At 45.6% G+C, this 22,368-nt stretch overlaps 2 protein-coding genes across 4 annotated transcripts in view; one reads left to right on the top strand and one right to left on the bottom strand.

Moving 5' to 3' along the window:
- Positions 1-8,421, top strand: part of LOC140458791 (tectonic-3-like) — an 84,363-nt gene extending 75,942 nt beyond the window's left edge. For both annotated transcript variants that reach the window (XM_072553428.1, XM_072553429.1), the window contains one exon: positions 7,165-8,421. In XM_072553428.1, coding sequence (XP_072409529.1) covers positions 7,165-7,383 — 219 coding nt within the window. In that variant the 3' untranslated portion in view covers positions 7,384-8,421. The remainder of the gene's footprint in view (positions 1-7,164) is intronic.
- Positions 8,422-16,142: 7,721 nt separating this feature from the next.
- The window catches only part of LOC140458793 (uncharacterized), a 39,836-nt gene continuing 33,610 nt past the window's right edge, over positions 16,143-22,368 (bottom strand). For both annotated transcript variants that reach the window (XM_072553430.1, XM_072553431.1), the window contains 2 exons: positions 20,663-20,822; positions 16,143-20,486 (listed from right to left, as the gene is read on the bottom strand). In XM_072553430.1, coding sequence (XP_072409531.1) covers positions 19,642-20,486; positions 20,663-20,822 — 1,005 coding nt within the window. In that variant the 3' untranslated portion in view covers positions 16,143-19,641. The remainder of the gene's footprint in view (positions 20,487-20,662; positions 20,823-22,368) is intronic.

Raw genomic sequence — 22,368 nt, forward strand, 5'->3', positions numbered from 1 at the left:
CACTATCGGCAATTTAGCAAGGCCAATTCGTCTGACCTGCACATCTTTGGATTGTGGGAGGAAACCGGAGCACCCGGTAGGAATCCCATGCAGACATGGGGAGAATGTGCAAACTCCGCACAGACAGTTCCTTGAGGCGGGAATTGAACCCAGGTCCCTGATTCTGTGAGGCAGTAGTGCTCACCACTGAGCTACCATGCTGCCCCAAAGTAAGCTAATTAGCTATTCATCTCACAGATCTTCATATAATCATACTATCCCTACTGTGTGGAAAGAGGCCATTTGGCCCAGAGTCCAAACCATCCCTTCAAAGACCACTCCACCCTATCCCCATAATTACCATGGCTAACCCGTCTAGCCTGCGCATCCCCAGACACTATGGATAATTTCCCACGGCCAATCCACCTAACCTGCACATCTTTAGACTGTGGAAGGAAATCAGTGCACCCAGAGAAAACCCACAGACACTGGAAGAATATGCAAACTCCACACAGACAGTCACTCAAGGCTGGAATCGAACCTGGGTCCCTGGTACAGTGAGGCAGCAATGCTAATCACTGAGCCACCATGCCATCCTGATATGGTTATAGCTATTATCGAACAGCTGATATACTTCTACATCAATCTGCTTTTCAACTTCACTCAGCCTAGGGAACTTTTACTGGGTACAGTACAGGGGGAACTTTACTCTTCATCTATCCCCATGTTGGACCTTCCCTGCAAATATTTGATGGGAATAATGCAGGAAAAGCTTTACCATATGCTGGACATACTCAGGTAATGTTTAATGGGGACAGCGTCAACAGAGCTTTCTTTTCAGTTTTCAAAGAGAACTCTGTATCTGAACCCGTGCTGTCTCTGTCCTCAGTGTTTGATGGGGGCAGTGTTGAGAAAGCTTTAATTTCAGTTTAAAATAGTAGAGGGAGCTTTTCTTGATATCTAATTAAATATAGTGCTGTACCTATCCTGGGAGTGTTTGATGGGGACAGTATATAGGGAACATTACTTCCAGTTTAAAAAAAAGTTTTATGTTCAGTTTAGAAGAGAGGAAGGTTTACTCTCTATCTAACCCCATGCTCCCTGTCCTGGGAGTATTTGCCAGAGACAGTGCAGAGAGAGCTTTATTTTCAATTTACTTTTATCTTAAAAGAATAGAGGTAGCCACATGCTGTCCTTCCAAAGCGAATGTTTGATGGGGCGGTGTTGAGGAAGGGTTAATTTCAGTTTAATAGAGCAGAGGAATCTTTCATCTGTATCTGATCTCATGCTGTCTCTTTCCTTGGACTACCTAATGGGTACAATGTCTTCTTCACAGCTTTCTTCTTTGCCTAACCCCATGCTACACCTGCCCTGGGAGTGTTTAATGGAGACAATGTCGAAGGAGCATTATCCTGTATCTAACACTGTGCTGTGGATGTCCTGGGAGTGTTTGATAGGGCTATTGTTGAGGTAGCTTCACTCTATATCCAATCCTGTGCTGGACCTGACCCAGAAGTTTGATGGAGACAGAGAATAACTTTGTATTAACCTTAGTCTGGACCTACCTTGGTAGTGTTTGATGGGGACAGTGAAGGGGAAGCTTTAAAAGAGTCGAGAGAACTTTATGCTGTATCTAACTGTGAGGTGTCCCCGTGGACTGTTTATGGGAAAAATAATGAGGAAGGTTTACTTTCAGATATACTTCTACATCAATCCGCTTTTCAACTTCACTTTTCAACATACTTTTAAAGAGTAGAGCCAATTTTACTCTGCTGTTGTTGGAAGCTGGAGCTTGGAATCTCACCTCTTGCTAATGCTATTGATTGGGGCCCAGTGCTTGAACCCTCTCCTGCTCAAGTCTGGAGCCACTCCTGCTGGAGTCTCTTTCTTGCTAGAGCCTGGAGCCCAGACACGCTCCAGTGAGTGACTGGCACCTCTCCTGTTGCTAATGTTTGGGGTCTAGAACCTGTTTTGTTCTTGACTGAGAATCTGTTGTAACCTGGGACCTAGTGCTTTTACTACTATCTGAAGCCTCTCCTGTTACTGTCTAAAGTTTAGAACCATCTGCTATTGCTGTGCTACGGATTGGTTTTAGAGCCTCAGGTGCTACTGTTGTCTGGAGGCTGTAATCTCTACTGAGGCCTGGTGTCTCAAATGCCACCTGCAGCCTTTACTGCCACCTAGCGCCTGGGGCCTCAACTATTACCTGGGATTTAGTCCCTCTCCTGCAGCCTGAGGCCTGGGGCCTAGATGTGCTACTGCTGCATGGGGCCTGGTGCCTCGACAGCCACTGGGAGCCTGGAGCTTCTTATAGCCGCCTAGAGTCTAGATCCGCTATAGCCACCAGGAGCCTTGTACATCCACTGGTAGCCTGGTGCCGCTGCAGCCACTTGGGCCCGGATCCGTTACTGCTGCCTGGGGCCTGGATCCACTCCAGCTGCCTGTGGCCTGGATCAGTTACAGCCGCCTGGGGCCTGGGTCCACTTCAGCCGTGTGGGGCCTGGATCTGCTATAGCCTGAAATGACTGTTGGGTCCTTGGCGCATACATGAGTCGCAGGTCCATTTCCTCCATGACCTAGACCTCAGCTCCCCTTTCTTCTACTCGCTGGAAAAAAGCCAGGTCAGCCCAGAGGGTACCTGACTGACACCTACAGCCAGCTGTCCAGGGGCTAGTCTTTGGGGCCAGAAGGACTGACTGTAGAATTCCTCAGGGATTTCTGGGACATCCTGGGGATGTATGGGGCGTGCAACTATGCACAGGTCCTCGGGAAGGTATCACAACCGGAGAGTTGGCCCTTTCTTGCTGCAGGGCCGTGGTCATTCTGACCAACAAAGGGGCTCACCCTTTGTAAAGAAAACTGCTATCTGGTCACCCTCCTCAGCACAGAGTACAAAACTATCGGCACACTGCTTTCATCTTGCCTCTGCACTGTACTGGACCACATGATTCACCCAGAATGATTCTTTCCTGTCCCAGCCAGACCATCCACCTGGTCTGGGACGTAAGACAATGAGACATAGGAGCAGAAATTAAGACATTCAGCCCATCGAGTCTACTCCGCCATTCAATCATGGCTGATAAGTTTCTTAACCCCATTCTCCTGTTTTCTCCCCATAATCCTTGATTCCCTCGATACTCAAGAACCTATCTCAGTCTCAAATATACTCGATGAGCTGACCTCCACAGCCTTCTTTGGTAATGAATTCCATAGATTCACCATTCTCTGGCTGTAGAAATTTCTCCTTACTTCCATTCTAAAAGGTCTTCCCTTTTCTCTAAGGGTATGCCCTCTGGTCTTGATATCTCATACCAATGGAAACATCTTCCCAACATCTACTCTGTCCAGGCCATTCAGTATTCCGCATGTTTCAATTAGTTGTCCCGTCATCCTTCTGAACTCCTTCGAATATAAACCCAGAGTCCTCAAACAGTCCCCATACTACTCATTTTATTCCTGGGACCATTCTCTTGAACCTCGTCTGAACACGCTCCAGAACCGGTACATTCTTCATCAGATATGGGGCCCAAAACTGCGCACAACACTCCAAATGTGGTCTGACCAGAGCCTGATAGAGCCTCAGAGTACATCCCTGCTTTTATATTCAAGTCCCTTTCTCAAAATAAATGCCATCATTGCTTTTGCCTTCTCAACTACTGGCACAACCTGCAAGCTTACCATGAGAGAATCCTGCACTAGAACTCCCAAGTCTCTTTGCACTTCAGACTTCTGAATTTTCCCCCGATTTAGAAGATGTTCCATGCCTCTATTCTTCCTCGCACTTTGCCACATTGTCTCCATCTGCCACTTCTTTACTCTCCTAATCTGTCTAAATCCTTCTGCAGCCTCCCCATGTCTCTCTACTGATTGTCTGCAAACTTATCCAGAATGCCCTCAGTTGCTTCATCTAGATCATTAATGTATAAATTGAAAAGTTGTGGTCCCAACGTTAAGCCTTGCAGAACACCACTTGCCACTAGCTGAGAAGGACCCTTTTCATAGATTATAGAAGATCATAGTTCAGAGAATACCTTAGGTATGGAAACATGCCTTTCGGCCCAATAAGTCTACATCAACTCTCTGAAAAGTAACCCACCCAGACCCATTTCCCCTCTGACTAATGTACCTAACACTGTGCAATTTAGCATGGCCAATTTACCTGACCTGCGCATCTTTGGACTGTGGGAGGAAACCGGAGCACCTAGTGGAAACCCATGCAGACACAGGGAGAATGTGCAAACTCCACACAGACAGTTGCCCAAGGCTGGAATCGAACCCTATATCTGTGAGGCACCATGCCACCCTAATCAAATATTCAGCAATGCCCCAACATTTCCTCATTGTATTCAGTAGCCTCCTGTGGAACACCATGGCAAAGGCACTCTGGAAGTCCAGGTAGATAACATCCATTGGCTCTCATTGGTCTAACCTGCTCGTTACTTCCTTAAAGAATTCAAGCAGATTTGTCAGGCATGACCTCTCCTTGATGAAACTATGCTGACTTTGTTCTATTTTACCACACGCTTCCAAGTATTCAGAAATATCATCCTTCAAAATGGATTCTATTATCCATGACCGAAGTTAGGCTAATTGGTCATAATTTTCCGTCTTTTGCCTTACTCCCTTTTTAAACGGGATGCCACAGTAGCGATTTTTTCAGTCCTCTGGGACCCTTCCTGATCGTAGCGATTCCTGAAAGATCACGACGAGTGCCTCCATTGTCTCTTCAGCTATCTCCCTTCGAACTCTGGGTTGTAGTCAATCTGGTCCAAGTGGAAATCAGAAACAAAGACAAAATTGCTGGAAAAGATCAGCACGTCTAGCAGCATCTGTGGAGAGAAATCGGAGTTAACATTTTGGATCCAGTGAACCTTCCTTAGAACAGGTGGTAGCTAGGAAAAAGTTGTTTTCTATGTAGAAGATGGAGTGAGGGGAGGGGGTAAGGAGTAAACAGTGGGTGGGGATACACCCAATGGGAGAGAAGAATGGATGGATTGACAAAGGTATGGATAATGATTTGCCTGGGAGAATGAATAGCTACTAATGGGGATTATTAATGACTAACAATGGGTTGTTTGTCATATTGGACCATGTGATAACAAGGTATGTGAAGGTTGAGGTTAGGATATGGGACAAGGTGCCTCAAGCCCTAAAATTGTTAAACTACATTGAGTCCAGAAGGCTGCAGAGTTCCCAAGCGAAAAAAATAAGGTAATGTTCTTGCAGCCTGCACCGAGCTTCACTGGAGCACTGTGTCAAGATTGAGACAGAGATGTTGGCCAGGAACAAGACGGTGTGTTGCAGTGGCTGGAAGCTGCAGGTCTCTCTTGCAGACAGAATGTAGGTGTTCTGTGAAGGTGTCACCCAGTCTCTGCTTGTGTCCTCGGTGTAGAGGAGACCGCATTGTGAGCAACGAATGCATCGGACTAGATTGAGTGAAGTACAGGTAAAGTGCTGCTTCACTTGGAAGGGGTGTTTGGACCCTTGGGTACTAAGGAGAGAGGAATAGGCAAATGGTACACCTTCTGCGGTTGCAGGGGATGCCGCTATGCAGCCGTGGGGGTTGTTGGGAGTGAAGGATGAGTGGATGAGTGTGTCCCAGAGGGAACAGTCTTTGGGGAAGGCTGATAAAAGAAGGGAGATGACTATGTGTCTGGTGGCATCCTGCGGGAGGTGGTGGAAATGGCGATTAATGATCCTCTGGATGTGGATACTGGTGGGATAGTAGGTGAGGATAAAGGAGTCTTTACTACTGTTTCAAGAGGGAAGAGAGTGAGTGAGGGCTGAAATACAGGAGATGGCAGCCAGCTGAGGGGCTGTCAATTGCTGACCTGGGGAATCATTGGTTGAAAAAGAAAGTGGACATTTTGGAGATTCCTTTGTCAAAGTTGGCATCATCTGAACAGATGAGACAGAGGAACTGGGAAAATGGAAGAGTTTTTACTGGAAGCAAATGTGAGGATGTACAGTCAAAGAAACTGTGGGAGTCAGGTGGTTTGTAGTGTATATTTGTGGCCAGCCTATCCCCAGCAACGGAAACCAACATGTCAAGGAAGGGAAGGGCAGAGTCAGATGAACCAGGTGAAGTGAGAGCAGGGTGGAAATTGGAAGTGAAATTGATTCCCAGTTCAAATTGGAAATTAAGAGATTGGTAGGGACAATTTTGAAGAATCTTTATTTTCAGATTACTTTCAGTTTAACAGAATAGATGGAGCTTTACTTTCAGTTTGCTTTTAGTTTAAAAGAACAGAATAAGATTTAATTTCAGTTCAAAAGTGCAGCAGAGTCTTTACTGTGTATCTAACCCTGTGCTATATCTATCGTGGGACTATTTCTTTAGGTAGCTTTACTAGTTGGGATGTCATGTTGAGGTTGTAAAGGACATTGGTGATGACACTTTTGGAGTACTGTGTACAGTTCTAATCGCCCTGCTACATTGGAGAGGGTTCAGAAAAGATGTACCAGGGTGTTACTATGACTGAAGGGTTTCACTTATAAGGATAAGCTGGGACTTTCTTCACTGGAGTGTTGGAGGTTGAGGGGTGACCTTATAGAGGTTTATAAAATCATGAGCGGCATAGATAATGTGAATAGCAAAGGTCTTTCCCTGAGGATGGTTGAGTTCTAAACTAGGAGGCACATTTTTAAGGTGAGAGGAGAAAGATTTAAATGAGACCTGAGTGGCTACTTTTTCACACACACAGTGGTTTATATGTAGTATGCACTGCCAGAGGAAGTGGTAAATGCATTGGAAAAAAAAATTGGATAGTTATATGAATAGGAAGGGTTTCGAGGGATATGACCCAAATACAGGCAAGAGAGACTAGTTTAGTTTGGGAAACTTGGTTGGCATGAATAACTTGTACCAAAGGGTCTGTTTCTATGTGACTGAGTGCCTGTATGACTCTAACCCTGGTATTGACCTGTTCTGGTAATAGTGATGAGTACAGTGAATCGGAGCTTCACATTGTCATCATCACCCACTCCCAGGACAGGTATAGGACTTTACTTTGTTTAAGAGGGAGTTTTTGTCTGATTCTAACCCCATGCTGTTCCTGTCCTGGGAGTGTTTGATTGATCAGTGTAAAAGCAGCTTTGCTCTGTATCTAAACTTCACTCTTTTCTTAGAATGTATGATGAAAGATTTACTCTTTCAGATGCTAATCATTGGTCTTTTGTCCGAAGTGTTCATCTAACAGTGTAACTCTGAAAACCTTTGTGACCTTCGTTGATACGACGCGATATCCGCCAGCACCCAGAGACCAACCAACCATTGAGCAGAAGCTGCCATTCGATTTCTTCTATCCCTTCAAGGTCTACAGTAGCGGAATGCGCATGTGTTCAGCATCAATACTCGGTACAGTTGGCAGTGTCTTTCTGACAGGATTTCTGGCTCAGCGCTGAAGTTCCAACACACAGATTGATCTCACATCAAGCCCATTTCAAAACCGGTGGGAACAGGATTTTAATCTGGTGGTAGTCAGCAGCAAACGGAGTGGAGTGGCTGTCACTGTGTCCTGATCTGGAATTCAGGGAGAAACACTCACTGTCTCTGCACTGGGATTAGAGGATTAGCTCTCGCTGGTTCTTGAACTTTGATTAGGGTATCAGCTTTCATTGTGTCTCCACTGTGACAATTTTTCACTGTCCCTGAACTGGCTTTAGGTGAATAAAGCCAGTTAGTGGTGCTGGAAAAGCACAGCAGTTCATCGGTATTCAGGAATTAGCTGGAACTCGTTCCTGAATTTGGAAGAGTGATGTAATTGTCACTGTCCTCCAACTGGGATCAGGGGAGTAGCTCCCACTTTCCCTCCACTGGGATTATGATAAAGGTCTTACTGGTTCTTCCACTGGGATGTGTGGAGTTACTTTCGCTGTGCCTCTCCTGGGATGAGATCAGTAGATCTCTCTCTCTCACTCACACATCTATCTCACATCTCTCTCTCTCTCTCTCACTCACACATCTATCTCACATCTCTCTCTCTCTCACTCTCACTCTCTTTCTCTCACTCTGTCTCACTCAGTCTGTCTCACTTTGTCTGTCTGTCTGTCTGTCTGTCTGTCTCTCTCTCTCTCTCTCTCTGCACTGGGATCAGGGAGTGTGTAACTCTCACTGGTCTCTTGACTGGGATGAGAGGAATAACTTTCACTGGTTCCTCCATTAGAATGAGGGGGGTATGTCACATTGTTCCCACACTGGGATTAGAAGATTATTTTTCACTGGTTCCTCTAGTAGGAGGAGGGGAATAACTCTTAATATCCTTCCATGGGGATGTGGGGAGTGACTCACATGGTTTTTCTAATGGAATTGGGGAATGGCTTTCACTGTCCCCTCCAGTTGGATTAGCAGGGTAAAAACAATGACTGCACAGGCTGGAAACCAGATTCTGGATTAGTGGTGCTGGAAAAGCACAGCAGTTCAGGCAGCATCCGAGGAGCAGGAAAATCAACGTTTCAGGCAAAATCCCTTCATCAGGAAAACTGATGAAGGGCTTTTTCCCGAAACGTCAATTGTACTGCTTATCGGATGCTGTCTGAACTGCTGTGCTTTTCCAGCACCACTAATCCAGAAGTTGGATTAGCAAGTCAACTCTCTGTGATTCTTGCACTGGGGTTTGGGGAGTAGCTCTCATTGTTCCTTCACTACATTTAGGGGAATAGTTCTAAATCCCTGCAGTGGAATTAGACGATTAGCTCTCACTGTCTCACAATTGAGTTGAGGAAAACAGCTCTCACTTCCTGCATTGAGACTTTTGGCAATAGCTTTGCAGCTGTTACCATCCCTACACTGAATTGGGTTTTGCTATCCCACTCTAGTCTTCCAAATGGAGTGATTAATGTCTTCAGGAATAAGTAAAGTAAGTAAGTAAGATTGCTATAATTTCAAAGGGCCAAAGGGCTACTCTGTCTCGAGAGGGATGACTGGTGGTTGTGAAACCTGAGAGTCACCACGCCTTAGGTGAGGGGTGAGGTGAGACCTTCTCCATAGCCTCAGCTGGTGTGGGAATTGAATGCACACTATTGGTGTCACTCTGCACAGTAAACCAGATGACCAGCCATCCGAAATAACCAACGCCCTACAAATTATGACATTTCAGGCTCATCATGCACTTTGGGCCAAAATTCTGGCCCAGTTGGCACCTTCTTTGGTAAGGGTCAGAATCAAAGAGAACACTCCTGTGGGATCTGTGCATTGGGTTGATCTTTCTATGGTCATTTCATAACCAGTCCCAGTAATTTAAGGTCAAAGTGTATAATTTGTCGACTTATTCTAATCTAAATCTTTGTAAATAAATATGATTCTCGTAATTGTACTGTTGATGAGTACCTCAATCTTGCTTCAATCCTGTTCTCAATATTTCTCAGCTCCATTGTGTGATTGTATTAAGAACTCTTGGGTAGAAAGACTCAACTTCTCTGAAGTCCCTTAAATATGGAAAATAAATACTAGCATACATCCCTAGAACAAGTCTAAATAGAAGTTGCTTTCAATTCCTTCTTTCTAGTCATCCACAAGGTCTAAGTCTTGCTGAGATCACACATAGCCAGATTTTGTCACAATTAACTGAATACACTCTCGAAACGGAAGGCTAGGAGTTCACCTGATAGGTTTTCTCGGGATTGTTAAAGGATTCAATAGGTTTAGGGTTTGATATAGAAACGTACTGAGATGAGAACTAAGGATCATACATTTGAGATAGTCTCTAAGCAATACAAAACTTCATAAGCCAAGGGGAAGCTATGAGATCCAAGTATTGTTAATAGAACGTAGAACAGTATAGCCGTTCGGCTTATGATGTTGGGCCGAGCATTTATCTTAATCTAAAATCTACCTAACCTACGCACTCCTCAATTTACTGCTGTCCATGTGCTGGTCACCTAAATGCCCCTAAAATGCCTCTGACTCTACTACCACCGCTGGTAGAGCATTCTACGCATCCATTACTCTCTGCATAGCGAAGTGCAGTCCACTATCCACTACCGCTCGTTGTCTTCTTTTGGCCAGCCAATTCTGTATCCAGACAGAGAAATTTCCCTGTATCCCATATCTCCTAACTTTCTGAATGAGCCTATAGGGTGAACCTTATCAAATGCCTGACTGAAATCCATATACACCATATCCACTGCTCGATCTTCTTCAAGTTGTCACATCCTCAATAAGGCTTGAAAGTTGTGACCTGTCCCTCACAAAGCCATGCTAACTATCTTTAATTAGACTGTTTTCCAAATAGTAATAAATCCCATCTGTCAGAATCCTTTCCAGTATCTTGCTTACCACAGATGTAAGACTGTGACTGGTCTGTAATTCCCAGGGATTTCCCTATTCGCTTTCTTGAACAGAGGAACAACATTCACCTCCCTTCAATCATCTGGTACTACTTTTGTGGAGAGTGAGGATGCAAAGATCATCGCCAGTGGTGCAGCAATCTCGTACCGTGCTTCCTGTACTAACCTTGGATATATCTGGTCTGGCCCTGGGGACTTAGCTATCTTAATGCTTCCCAGAATTTCCAGCACATCCACTTTTCTAATGTGAATCTTTTCCAGCTGACTAACCTGGTCCACGGTGTTCTCATTATCAACAAAATCCCTCTCTCCAGTGAATACTGAAGCAAAAATCTCATTTAGGGCCACCTCTACTTCTTCAGACTCCAGGCACAAGTTGCCTCCACTATCTTTCATTGGCCCTACCCTCTCTCTGATCATTCTGTAATTGCTCACATAAGTAAGTGTTCTGGGTCAAATGATGACCCTGAATCGATTGCTGATCTAAAAAATGTATCAGGTTCGCTAATGTCCTTCAGGGAAGGTAACTGCTCTCCTTACCTCCTCTTGCCTATATGTGACTCCAGACCCACAGCAATGTGTTTATATAATGTGCAGATGCCTAGATATCGATCTTGTTACCCTAAGAGAGACAGGAGGAGGTCAACAGAAGGAGGGAGGTGGTAGGTACGTACAGGAAGCGGCTTGCAAGAGACAAATGACCCTACTGATGTGAGGTGCTTCACCATTATAAATGAGCTTATGTGGCATTTTAGCAACATCCTCATTCCTCGTCGTCCTGAGATAAGTACACAGCTTGTGCCTGTCTGGGTCACCCTAATGAGTAATCAGCATATCACTATCATCAGTGTAGACACACCAAAGAAGTGTCAATGCCAGTAAGGAATTCCACACTGACCTCGAGGAATCTCTTGCATCTTCCCAGTAGCCAACACTTTGATACACTCCTATGAAGTCATCCGCTGAGTTTATAGATCCTGCATTGGAATCAAAAACAGCCAGCTCTTCAAACTGGAATATAAGTGAGTCATCTTCGATCCTGCCTGAGAAAACAGAGTTATGGATTTCAAAATAAAAACCAAGAGAACTGTAGATGCTGTAAATCAGAAACAAAAACAGAAGTTGCTGGAAAAGGTCAGCAGGTCTGGCAGCAAGAGAAAATAAAGTTAACATTTCAAATCCAATGACTCTTAGAACGGACCCCAAACATTACCGTTGATTTCTCTTTGCAGATGCTGCCAGACCTGAAGACCTTTTCCAGCAATTTCTGTTTTTGTTGCTATGGATTTCAAATGCTAGGTACCAAGTTTGCAACGTGAACTCACATTCCAAGATCATTGATACTGTACTGGTAAAATAATCAGGGAATTTGGTGATGGTCGATGTAAAATAATCAGGGATCATTAATTACAGAACAATAGTGCACAGTTCCACTCTGGGCCTTCCTCTCCAATCACTCGGTTCTCAGGCATGGCTCTCTGGGAGTGCTCCACTCAAAGCCTCATCTCTGTTCTGTTCCTCCATCTATTGGAATTTAAGACGTTACAATGAGGCTCCATTTTCCCTTCCTTGATTCGCTGAGGCATGGAATATAAGAGCAGGAAGGCCATGCTGGGGCGACATCAAACAGTAGTTCAGCCAAAACCCAAGTACCTCGTGTAGCACAGTCACCTTATTACAGAATTTGCAATGTTGCCACACCAAAAGGGATTAAGAGATTTACAAGGATGTTGTAGCAGTAGTGTGTGAATTGCTCCTTCTGAGGCCCAGCAGGCATATGAATGGATGCTTATGTCCGTGGCTGTACTATTTCTATAATTTGCTTCTTTGGATGGATGCAAAGTATCCAATGGCACTGATTTGAAGCAGATAGTTGCTTGTGGTGCCGTAGCATTTTTAAAACCCTTAATCAATTTCACAAAATCAGATTTTTTTTTTGTTCACGAACATGCCCTTTCATGCAACTTGCTGTGTACCCAAATTGCTTTTATTATTTTTTACTCACTCGTGGAACTTGGGTGTTGCTGGCTGGCCAGCCAGCAGTTATCATCCCTAGTTGTCCTTGAACTGCTGCCATCCACATTTTGTCTGTTGACCCATCGTCCTGAGGGAGGAAATTCCAGGCTTTTGACTAAGCGACACTGAAGGAACAACAATATATTTCCAATTCAGGTTGCTCGGTGGCTTTGAGGTGATGGTGTTTGCAGGTATCTGCTGCCTTGGCCCTTCTAGATGGAAGTGGACATGGATTTGGCACATGCTGTCAGAGGACCCTTGGTTATAATACACATTGTTGCAACTGATCATCAGTGCAGGAGGGAGTGGATGTGACACAAACCAAGCAGGATCGGCAATGAGGAGGCAGGAGGTGAGTTACTTGCTGCAGTATTCCTAATCTCCTGGGAGAAAGATTTAAAAGGGGCTTGTGGGGCAACTTTAAAGTGGTTTGGATGTGGAATGACCTGCCAGATGAAGAGGTAGATGCCGGTACAGTTACAACATTTAAAAGACATTTGGATAGGTACATGAAAGGAAAGGAGTGGGCAAGATCTGGTGACTGGAGAACACTGTGGCAAAATGTGATAATGACCAGTTTCAGTCAAAATTCTATCTAAATGGTATGTGGCAGAGGTCTGAGATTCGAGGATTTTGGGTGCCGAGTACATGATACCTGAAAGGCTAGCGTGCAAGCAATTGAGAGAAATAATAGAAAGTTGTCCTTTACTGTGAGGGGAATTAAATACAGAAGTTTGCTCGAGTTACACAGGGCATTGGTGAGACCACATCTGGAGTACTGCAAGATGTATTTGGTCACCTTATTTACAATATGAATACATTGAATATGCTTACCACACCTATACCTAAAATGAGTAGGTTATCTTATGAAGGAAGGTTGGTCCAGCTGGGCTTAAATCCACTATGAGTTTGGAAAATTAAGAGGCTATGTGATTGAAACAACAAACAAAAAGTCCTGATGGGTTCTTGGCAGGATGGATTGAGGGGGATATTTCCTGTGGTGGGAGAAACTACAACTAAGGATCACTGTTTAAAAATAAGGATTCACTAATTAAGCTAGAGATGAATTTTAATCCCTCATCAATCAAAGAAATGTCTACAACAACTTTAAATATGACATAGCTCTCCACTGTTTCTTGGTAAAAGCAGGGAAAGTCTCACGATATTCTATGACAAGAGGAAGAGGACAACCTAGGAAAGAGTGGGGTCCATTAGACACCACGAGGGCAATCTGTGCGTGGAGCCAGAAGACATTGGTAGAGTTTTGAACCAACACGTATTTGTCTTTACCCAAGAAAATGAGGATGAAGGTTAGGAGCCCATTGGCAGAGACTACAAGGTGCTTGAGAAAATTGATGTGAACAACAAGGTATTGGAACAAGTTGGCAGACTTGTGGACCAGTTGCCAGGTCCAGATTAATTGTGTCCCAAACTGCTGTTGGAGGCAGGGGAGGAGATTGCAGGGCATTAACCCAAACTTTTAGTTCCATTCTGGCCATGGTGGGCTTACCAGAGAACTGGAGAACAGCTAATATGGTTCTGATATCTAAGATTGAGAACTATAGACAGCGAGTCTCACGCCAGTGGTAGGGAAAACTATTGGAGAAAGTTCTGAAGGAGAGCATCGATCTCCACTTGGAGGAGTAAGACTTGATGTGGGATGGTCAGCATAGCTTTGTCAAAGAGATCATGCCTTATAAATCTGATTTAATGTTTTGAGGTAACCATGTTGGTCGATGAGGGTGGTGTTTTTGATGTTTATATGGATTCCAACAAAGCCTTTGACAATGTCCCACAAAGGGACTTACCAAGAAGTCAAGTCCACATGGGATCCAGAATAATTTGATGAAGTGGATTCAAAATTGGCTCAGTTGTAAGACAGAGAGTGATGACAGGAAGCTGCTTTAGTGACTGGAGGCAGTGTCTAGTGGTGGACCACAGGAATCTATGCTGGGTCCCCTTTTATTCATCATTTATATATAAGACATAGATGACTGTGTGGGATTGGATTAAGTTTGCATATGACACAAAGATTGGATGGGTGGTTAACAGTGCCGTTGAGTGTCTTGGGCTCCAAGAAGATAGAAGTGGGATGGTCAAATGGGCAGATAAGTGGCAGATGGAATTTAACGCTGAAAAGTGTGACGTGGTATTTTGGAAGGAGTAACTGGACAAGGGAGTGTTCAATGAATGGCATAACACTTGGAAGTTCTATGAAACAAAGGGACCTTGGGAATGTTTGTCCATCGATCTCTGAAGGCGGAAGGATATGTTCGTAGGGTGGTGAAAAAGGCAAACGGGACACTTGGCTTTATCAATCATGGCATTGATTACAAAAGTAGGGAAGTCATGTTGGAGTGGTATGAACTTCTGAGTGTCCACACTTAGAATACGGTGTACCTTTCTGGTCACCACATTCCAGGAAGCGTATGATTGCATGGAGGGAGTGCAGAAGAGATTCACCGGTTGGCATGGTAGCTCAGCGGTTAACACTACTGCCTCACAGTGCCAGGGACTTGGGTTTGATTCCAGACTCAGGTGACTGTCAGTGTGGAGTTTGCACGTTCTCCCATTGGCATGTGGGGTGCTCTGGTTTCCTCCCAAAGTCCAAATATCTGCTGATTAGGTGAGCTGGCCACGGTAAATTGCCCATGGTGTTCAGGGATGTGCATTAGTCAGGGGAAATGTAGAGTAATAGGGTAGGGGAATGTGTCTGGCTGGGTTACTCTTTGAAGGATCGGTGTGGACTTGTTGGGCCCAATGGCCTGTTTCCACACTGCAGGGATTCTACACTACTGCCTTTTCTTTCTTTCAGAAGGTCACAAATCTAGAGATGTCACTTCCTGAAAAGTGGGGCAAACAGTACCTTTAATTAATTTCTCAGGCCAAGATAGGTGACCTTTTTGATATGCAAGCTGGTGAAAGGATGTGAGAGGTAGGCAGAAATGTAGATTTGAGGTTACTATCAGATCAGTCAAAATTGTAGTAAATAGTGGAGCAAGCTCGAGGGGATGAATACACTCCCCCTGTTCTTTGTGTGTTACTGGCAGAGAGAAAACACTGAAGGGAGAAGTTTGTGACTTCTGCTGGGGTACCAGCCTATGGTCAAACATTAGTTGACTTGGTTCCAACATCTGGCAGAATAGGCAAGTGACACCCTCTGTACTTTCAGTCAGTGGTACCCTGGTGTTGCATGCATTTGAAAAGGCTGCTCTGTATTTTTTCCATCCTGGTGGCTCAGGCCATGCCCGACTCTTGTTGAATTGGGCCACTTTTGTGGGTAGAGTGCTGTAGTGGCTTCTACAGGATGGCGTAGCAGTAACATCGACCATCATGCCTGTTGAAAGCATTCACAGGCTGACAGTCAAACTTGTTAAAAACATACCTTCCAAAGCCAATCAGTTCAATTAACCAGTAAGCAGTTAATGATCTGGAGTCACATGTAGGCCAGAATGGCAGTTCCATTCTTAAAAGGACATTAGTGAACCTGATGGATTTTCCCTGACAATTGGTAATGAATTCATGGTCATCATTAGACTCTTAATTCCAGTTTTCTTATTCAATTCAAATTCCACTTCAAGCTGTGGTGGGACTTGAACTCACGTCCTCAGAACATTACTTGGTTGTCCAGTGACAATACCACTAGCCTATCAGCTTCCCTGTAATAGGACTGGTGAGAATTGTCTTCCTACTGCTGAACATATGTTGTGATGGGGTTAAAAAAAAATCAAATGACACTAGCTATAGCTTTGGGGTCTCGAGTATGTTACACCTCACTACTCCTGGAGGCTTAACACGTTTATCAAAGTGCACAAAGTACTGAGAAGATAGACTCAGGCTAGCAGAAAACACAGACAAGGTTTCTACATGTAACAAGGATTCTTATTATTACAAATAAATAGATTGTAACCACAGGTGAACAACTATAAATTGTCAACATATAACTCTCCCTTCTGAAGAGCCCTCTACACACAGAGAGAGAGAGAAATGGAAGAAAATAGTGTTATGCATGGAGTGGATAAAGAAACAAAAACTGGGTAAGTGGTTCAATAGCCCATATTGTCAGGAAAAATCCCATGGCATTCACGGAGGAGATCCTTTTGCTTGCCAGAATTTTCTGTTCTTTAATCTCTTTCTTCCAGGTTCTTTCCACTTCTTCACAGTAGGCCGAGGCAATTGGTACATTAGCTGCAAAGTCTCCAATCTACTAGTGATAGGTCATGGCTTACAGCTATTTTACTTGTTAGAAAGACACACTACTTTGTCCCTGCAGCAGTCGAGGCTTCTGCCAGTATTGTTCACACCCACAAGCTCTTCAACCTACCCAGAGCCAGTTAGTTGTTGTCATGCTCATGGCCTTAGGAATCCACAACTTGACAAAGCCAGTTGCCAGCCAAAGCTCACTTTGCACATAGTCCCTGGACTGGCCTGTCTCTAAATTGCCTCCCCTCCTGCTTGAACAGATCAGCAGCATAAGCACAACTTACAATACAATTCAGTAACTTGATTTTGAGAAAGTGCCACAATTCCTCATTCAATCCTTTTCTTTCAAATTTAGTCCATGAACAAAAATACACAAATATAGAGAGATATTGCCTTTAGAAACGAGACTACACAGTGTTGAATATCAGGTGACCTCAAGGATTGGCGATTCTGTATACATTTTATGATTTGATTTGACTTATTGTTGTCACATGTACCAAGGTACAGTGAAAAGTTTTGATTTGTGAGCAGTATAGGCAGATCATAACAAACAAGGACACTTGCTTGCATGAATGTCCATGGAAGTATGAAGCAAGCTTGATACCACACCTCCCTTCCATCCTCCCGTTCTTTCTGCTGTCACAATTTCATGTTATTGCTCTTGAAATTAAAAAAAAGTTCCCCTGATGTTACTGCACCAAATCTGCTTTTCATTCTTATTCATTCATAAGATTTGGGTGGCATAAGCATACTGCCTGTCATTAACTACCCTTGAGCAATTATTGGTGGGCTACCTTCTTCAACTGCTGCAGTGCATCTGCTGTATGTGCACCCACAGACCTATTGGGGAGGGTAGTTTTTCAAAGTCTGGATGGCGTATGACTTGCATTGGACATAGTAGGTGGTGGTGTTCTCAAATCTGCTGCCCTTTCTGCTCCAAAATAATTGCAGTGTCTGTGCATTAGCTCACACTCCTCCTGATGGACTTTCACTTGCCCTTTTTCTGCCAAATCGAAAAAATACATTTTCTGCAGTGTGCAGTTTTCTGCTTTATTGGCAGCTATGTGGCCAATTGTTTTATCATCCATCAACATTTTAGTTAAGTTTTCTCTCTTTGATCTTGGGTGGGATCTTTCGCTGGCAAGTGTTTGTTGCAGACCCCAAACTGTGGTTGGCAAAACCGCTTGAGAGGGTAACCACATTGCTTTGGCTCTGGAGTCATGGGCCAGACACCCCAGATAAGAATGGCAAACCTCAAGAGGGGACATTCACAGTTTGGCTTTTAGAACTACTGACGATAGTTCCAGAACTGGTTTTGTGTTTCAGACTTATTAATTGATTTTAACTTTCACCGTGGTGGGGTTTGAAGCGGTGTCTCCACAGCATTAGTGGTATGGGGTGATGATTTGGATAGGAAGGGAAATGGGAAGAAGAACAGAAGATGGTAACTAGGTAATAGAAATCATTGGAGGCATGTCAGGGTGAATGGCCTCTTTCTTCACCATAACAATTCTGTGATTGATTTCTTGATTATTCATAGAATTAGAGATGTACAGCACGGAAACAGAGCGTTTGGTGCAACGCGTCTATGCTGACTAGATATCCTAACCGAATCTAGTCCCATTTGCCAGCACTTGACCCATATGCCTCTAAGTGAAAGTTCGGACTGCAGATGCTGGAGATTAGAGACAGGACTGTGGTACTGAAAAAGCACAGCAGGTCAGACAGCATCCAAGGAGCAGGAAAATCAATGATTCCTGATGAAGGGCTTTTGCCCGAAACATTGATTTTCCTGCTCCTTGGATGCTGCCTGACCTGCTGTGCTTTTCCAGCATCACACTCTCGACTATTCTCCAGCATCTGCAGCCCTCACTTTCATCTATTCGATTTTAACCTCACTGCAAATCCTCTGCCAAGGATGGCTACCTTGAAGAAGAAGTTCTCCTCCTCTCCATATGCCTATAAACCCTTCCTATTCATGAAACCATCCAGATGCCTTTTAACATGTGGTAACTGTATCAGTCCAATGCTACAGCGACAGGCCCATTGGCCCAAACTGGTCCATACCAATCAAAATGTCAATGCTAACCCCTTTTCCCTGCACTTGACCCATATCCTTCCAAACCTTTCCTATCCATGTATTCGTCCAAATATCTTTTAAATGTGCCCGCCTCAAACACTTCCACTGGCAGTTCATTCAAAATGTTTATTACCCTCTCTTGTCAAAACGTTGCCCCTCAGGTTCTCATTTATTCTTTCCTCTCTAAACTTAACCTGATGCCTTCCAGTCCTTGACTCCCCAACTTTGGGAAAGCGACTGAACACACTTACCCTATCCATGCCTCTCATGATCTTATGGAAATTTATAAGATCTCCCGTCAGCCTCTTACGTTTTAAAAGAAAAAAAGTCCTAGCTTGTCCACTGAGTCCTGGCAACATCTTTGTAAATTTCTTATGCACGCTTTCCAGTTTAATGATGTCCTTCCTACAGCAAGGTGACCAGAACTGATCACAATACTCCAAGTGCGACCTCACACCAATATCCTGTACAACTGCGACATAACATCCCAACTTCTATATTCAGTGCCCTGACAGATGAAGGCCAGTGTGCCCAAAGCCTTCTTCACTGCTCTATCCACATGGACACATTACCAATATGTCACATTCTCCTAAGCTTACACACCCGACATGAAACCCACATCACTGATACTGATACAAACAGCAAAGGACCCAGCATGCGTCCAGCAGAAGCTCATTGGAAAGCAGTCCTTCCCATTCCTGAGTTGACCATAAGCTTGTTTGTTGCCATTGGGCGAACTTTGGTCCCACTGGGCCACTTTCCAGTGAGCTTTTAACTGACTGAAGCAGCACCCTACTGCGCCTGATGCCAGACATTCTCATGTCCTTTGTCACCAATACAGGCACCCAGCAGACAAAGGCAGGGCTGCAAACTGGGTAACAGTAAATTCTGGGAACCAACACTGTCACCCAGGTGGAGTTTGCATTCTGGTTCGGAAGTGCTTTCTTTGCTCCTTTTAGTGTTTCTACAAAAAGGTGATTTCTGCAACACCCCCCACTTCGCCTGTCTGCTCCCCCCAACAAACATCTCCCTCTTAAATAAGTGGCACTGGTACTCGGTCGGGGCTGGCGAGGTGCTTACGGTCGGCGTTCTCGAAGAACCCGGGCACGAGGGGCTCTGACTTCGGGTGGAGGTACCATCGCTGCCTCCAGGGCAGTGGGCGGTTGGGGATGCAGTGAAGGTGTGGACGTGCTGGAGTGCCGAGGGGGGTGGGTCCATGCCACTCCCGTCGCACCGCCCTGTGCCCGGGCCTCGTCGGCGCCCCCGCTGGCCGGTGGCAGGGCAGACTCCAGGAGGCCGGCAACACGGCCGAAGCCGCGGTCGATGCGCGCCCCCAACCTTTCCAAGCCTGAGGAGATGGTGCAGGCCAGGGCCTGGATGGCACTGGTCTGAGCCTCGATCAACGAGGCAAAGGCCGGTGCCACGGGCTCCAGAACAGGGGGCTTCACCGCCGCTTCCACTGAGCTAACCATGTGCTCCATGGCAGACTGCAGGGTGGTGATACCCTGAGGCAGAACGCCACACAGTATGGAAGCAGAGTCTTCAACACTCTCCGATAGGGTGAGGCAGCTCCGAGACAAACTGTCCAAGGCTTCCAGCAGTTGGTGGTGGACGTGGAAGATCTTACGCTTGAAAGCCGGGCCACTCAATTCAGCGTCTCGGTGCTCCTCGGCATAGCTGGAGTCAGAGCTGGCCCTGTGGCCATCTGTCTCCTGCACTGTCCTTTCCAGTATGTTCAGCTCCTGTTCGCTGCCGCCGAACAATTCGCCGCGTGAGGACTCTTGGAGTTCACCCTCTCTCCCATCAGCCACGCTGATCTCAGTGTTGTGGTACTGAAAGGACGGAGCTGGTGATGGCGCCTCTCCCATCAGGGGGCGCTCCTCCATCTCGTGCCCGGCCAAGCCCAGGTAATGGGACAGACCTGGAGGAAAAAAGGGAGAGGGGAGAAGGGGGTCAGCGGGCTCCCGGGAGCCAGGGGAGGAAATAGCTGCACAGAGTGGCCACCCACCCACCCCCCTCCCCACCAATCCGGGGCGACCGCGCTTCCGACGCCACGCCTCAGCGAATCATGAGTGGCTACAGGAATGCAGAAGGCACCCTGCGAAACTTGGCCTCCAGCCTCGCCGTTCTCGATGCTCCTCCGGCTGTAGATCTCCACAATGTCCAGGGCCTCCTGCTCCATCTGGGTGGGGGCTTGGATGGAAAGCGGGCGCTCTCCACCGCCCAGTGGGTTCCTTGGTTTCTGTGCCAGCTTGTCCTGTGGAAAGAGCCGGGAACCCGAGTTAGTTGCTTTGTTTATTTTTCTTTCCCCCTACGTTCAGCAATGTTTGGAAGAACTTGCTGCATCTTCTACCTACATTCCAGGCGTCGAGGTGAAATTCTCATTAGGCATTAGCAAGTTGCCGATTAAAAGGGATTATTGCTTGTTAATGACCTTATTAATTCCAGATCTCACCACCTGAATTTTAGTTGCTTTGTTTAATTCACTCGCAAGATGGAATCATCGGCTAGGCCAGAATTTATCGCCCATCCCCAATTGCCCAGAACGTAGTTAAGAATCAACTGTGTTGCTGTGGGTCAGGCCTCACATGTCATAGAATCCCTACAGTGTGGAACAGGCCCTTTGGCCCAACAAGTTCACACCAACCCTCTGTAGAGTAACCCACCCAGACCCATTCCCCCACCTTATTATCCTTATATTTTCTCTCGACTGATGCACCTAGCCCACACATCCTTGAACTTTTTGGGCAATGCAGCATGCACCTAAACTGCACATCCTTGCATTGTGGGAGGAAACTGGAGCTCCCAGAGGAAACCTACAAAGACACGGGGAGAGTGTGCAAACTCTACAAGGCCAATAGCCAGAGACTGGAATCAAACCCAGGTCCCTGGTGCTGTGAGGCAGCAATGCTAACCACTGAACCACCATGCCACACCATGTAGGCTAGACTGGGTAAAGATGGCAATTTCCTTCCCTTAAGGATATCTGTGATTCAGACTGGATTTGTCTGACAGTCAACATTGAGTTAATGATCATAAGACTCTTAATTCTGGACTTTTAAAAAAATTCCATCATGTGTCAAGGCAGAGTTTGAACCAGTGTCCACGGAATATTACCTGGGTCTCTTGGATGAACAATCTAGTGATTATCCCACCACCCTCCCCAACCACCATTCCCCTACTGCCAGTATGGCCAGCGGCTGTAACAAAAAGGGCTGTGAGTCAGATGCAGGGAGAGTGGAGCAGGATGGCCTGGCACAGATGGCACACAGCAGCAGTAGCATCTATAAATGGAAAAGGGAGCTTTTCACAGAATCATCATCTCCACCGTGCAGATACAGGCCATTCAGCCCATCGAATCTAAGCTGATCCATTAAAGCACATCCCATCCAGCCAACTTCTGCTCCTGAATTGTCAACATGGCTAACCCACCTAGCCTGCACATCCCTGGACACACCACTGGGCAATTAAGCATGGTCAATTAACATAACCTGCACATCTTTGGATTGTGGGAGAAAACCGCAACACCCGGGAGAAACCCACCCAGACAGAGAGAGAATGTGCAACCTCCACAGTCAGTCGCCCGAGGTTAGAATTGAACCACTGTCCCTGCAGTTGTGAAACAGCAGTGCGAACCACTGAGCCACTGGGCTGTACGTTCTTGTGGAAGGTCAGTGACCTGCAAGGTCAACTCTCGCTTCCCTCTGCAAGAACTAGATTAGATTAGATTAGATTAGATTAGATTACTTACAGTATGGAAACAGGCCCTTCGGCCCAACAAGTCCACACCGCCCCGCTGAAGC

The sequence above is a fragment of the Chiloscyllium punctatum genome, chromosome 34, assembly GCF_047496795.1.
Source record: "Chiloscyllium punctatum isolate Juve2018m chromosome 34, sChiPun1.3, whole genome shotgun sequence".
In the NCBI taxonomy this organism is placed as follows: domain Eukaryota; kingdom Metazoa; phylum Chordata; class Chondrichthyes; order Orectolobiformes; family Hemiscylliidae; genus Chiloscyllium; species Chiloscyllium punctatum.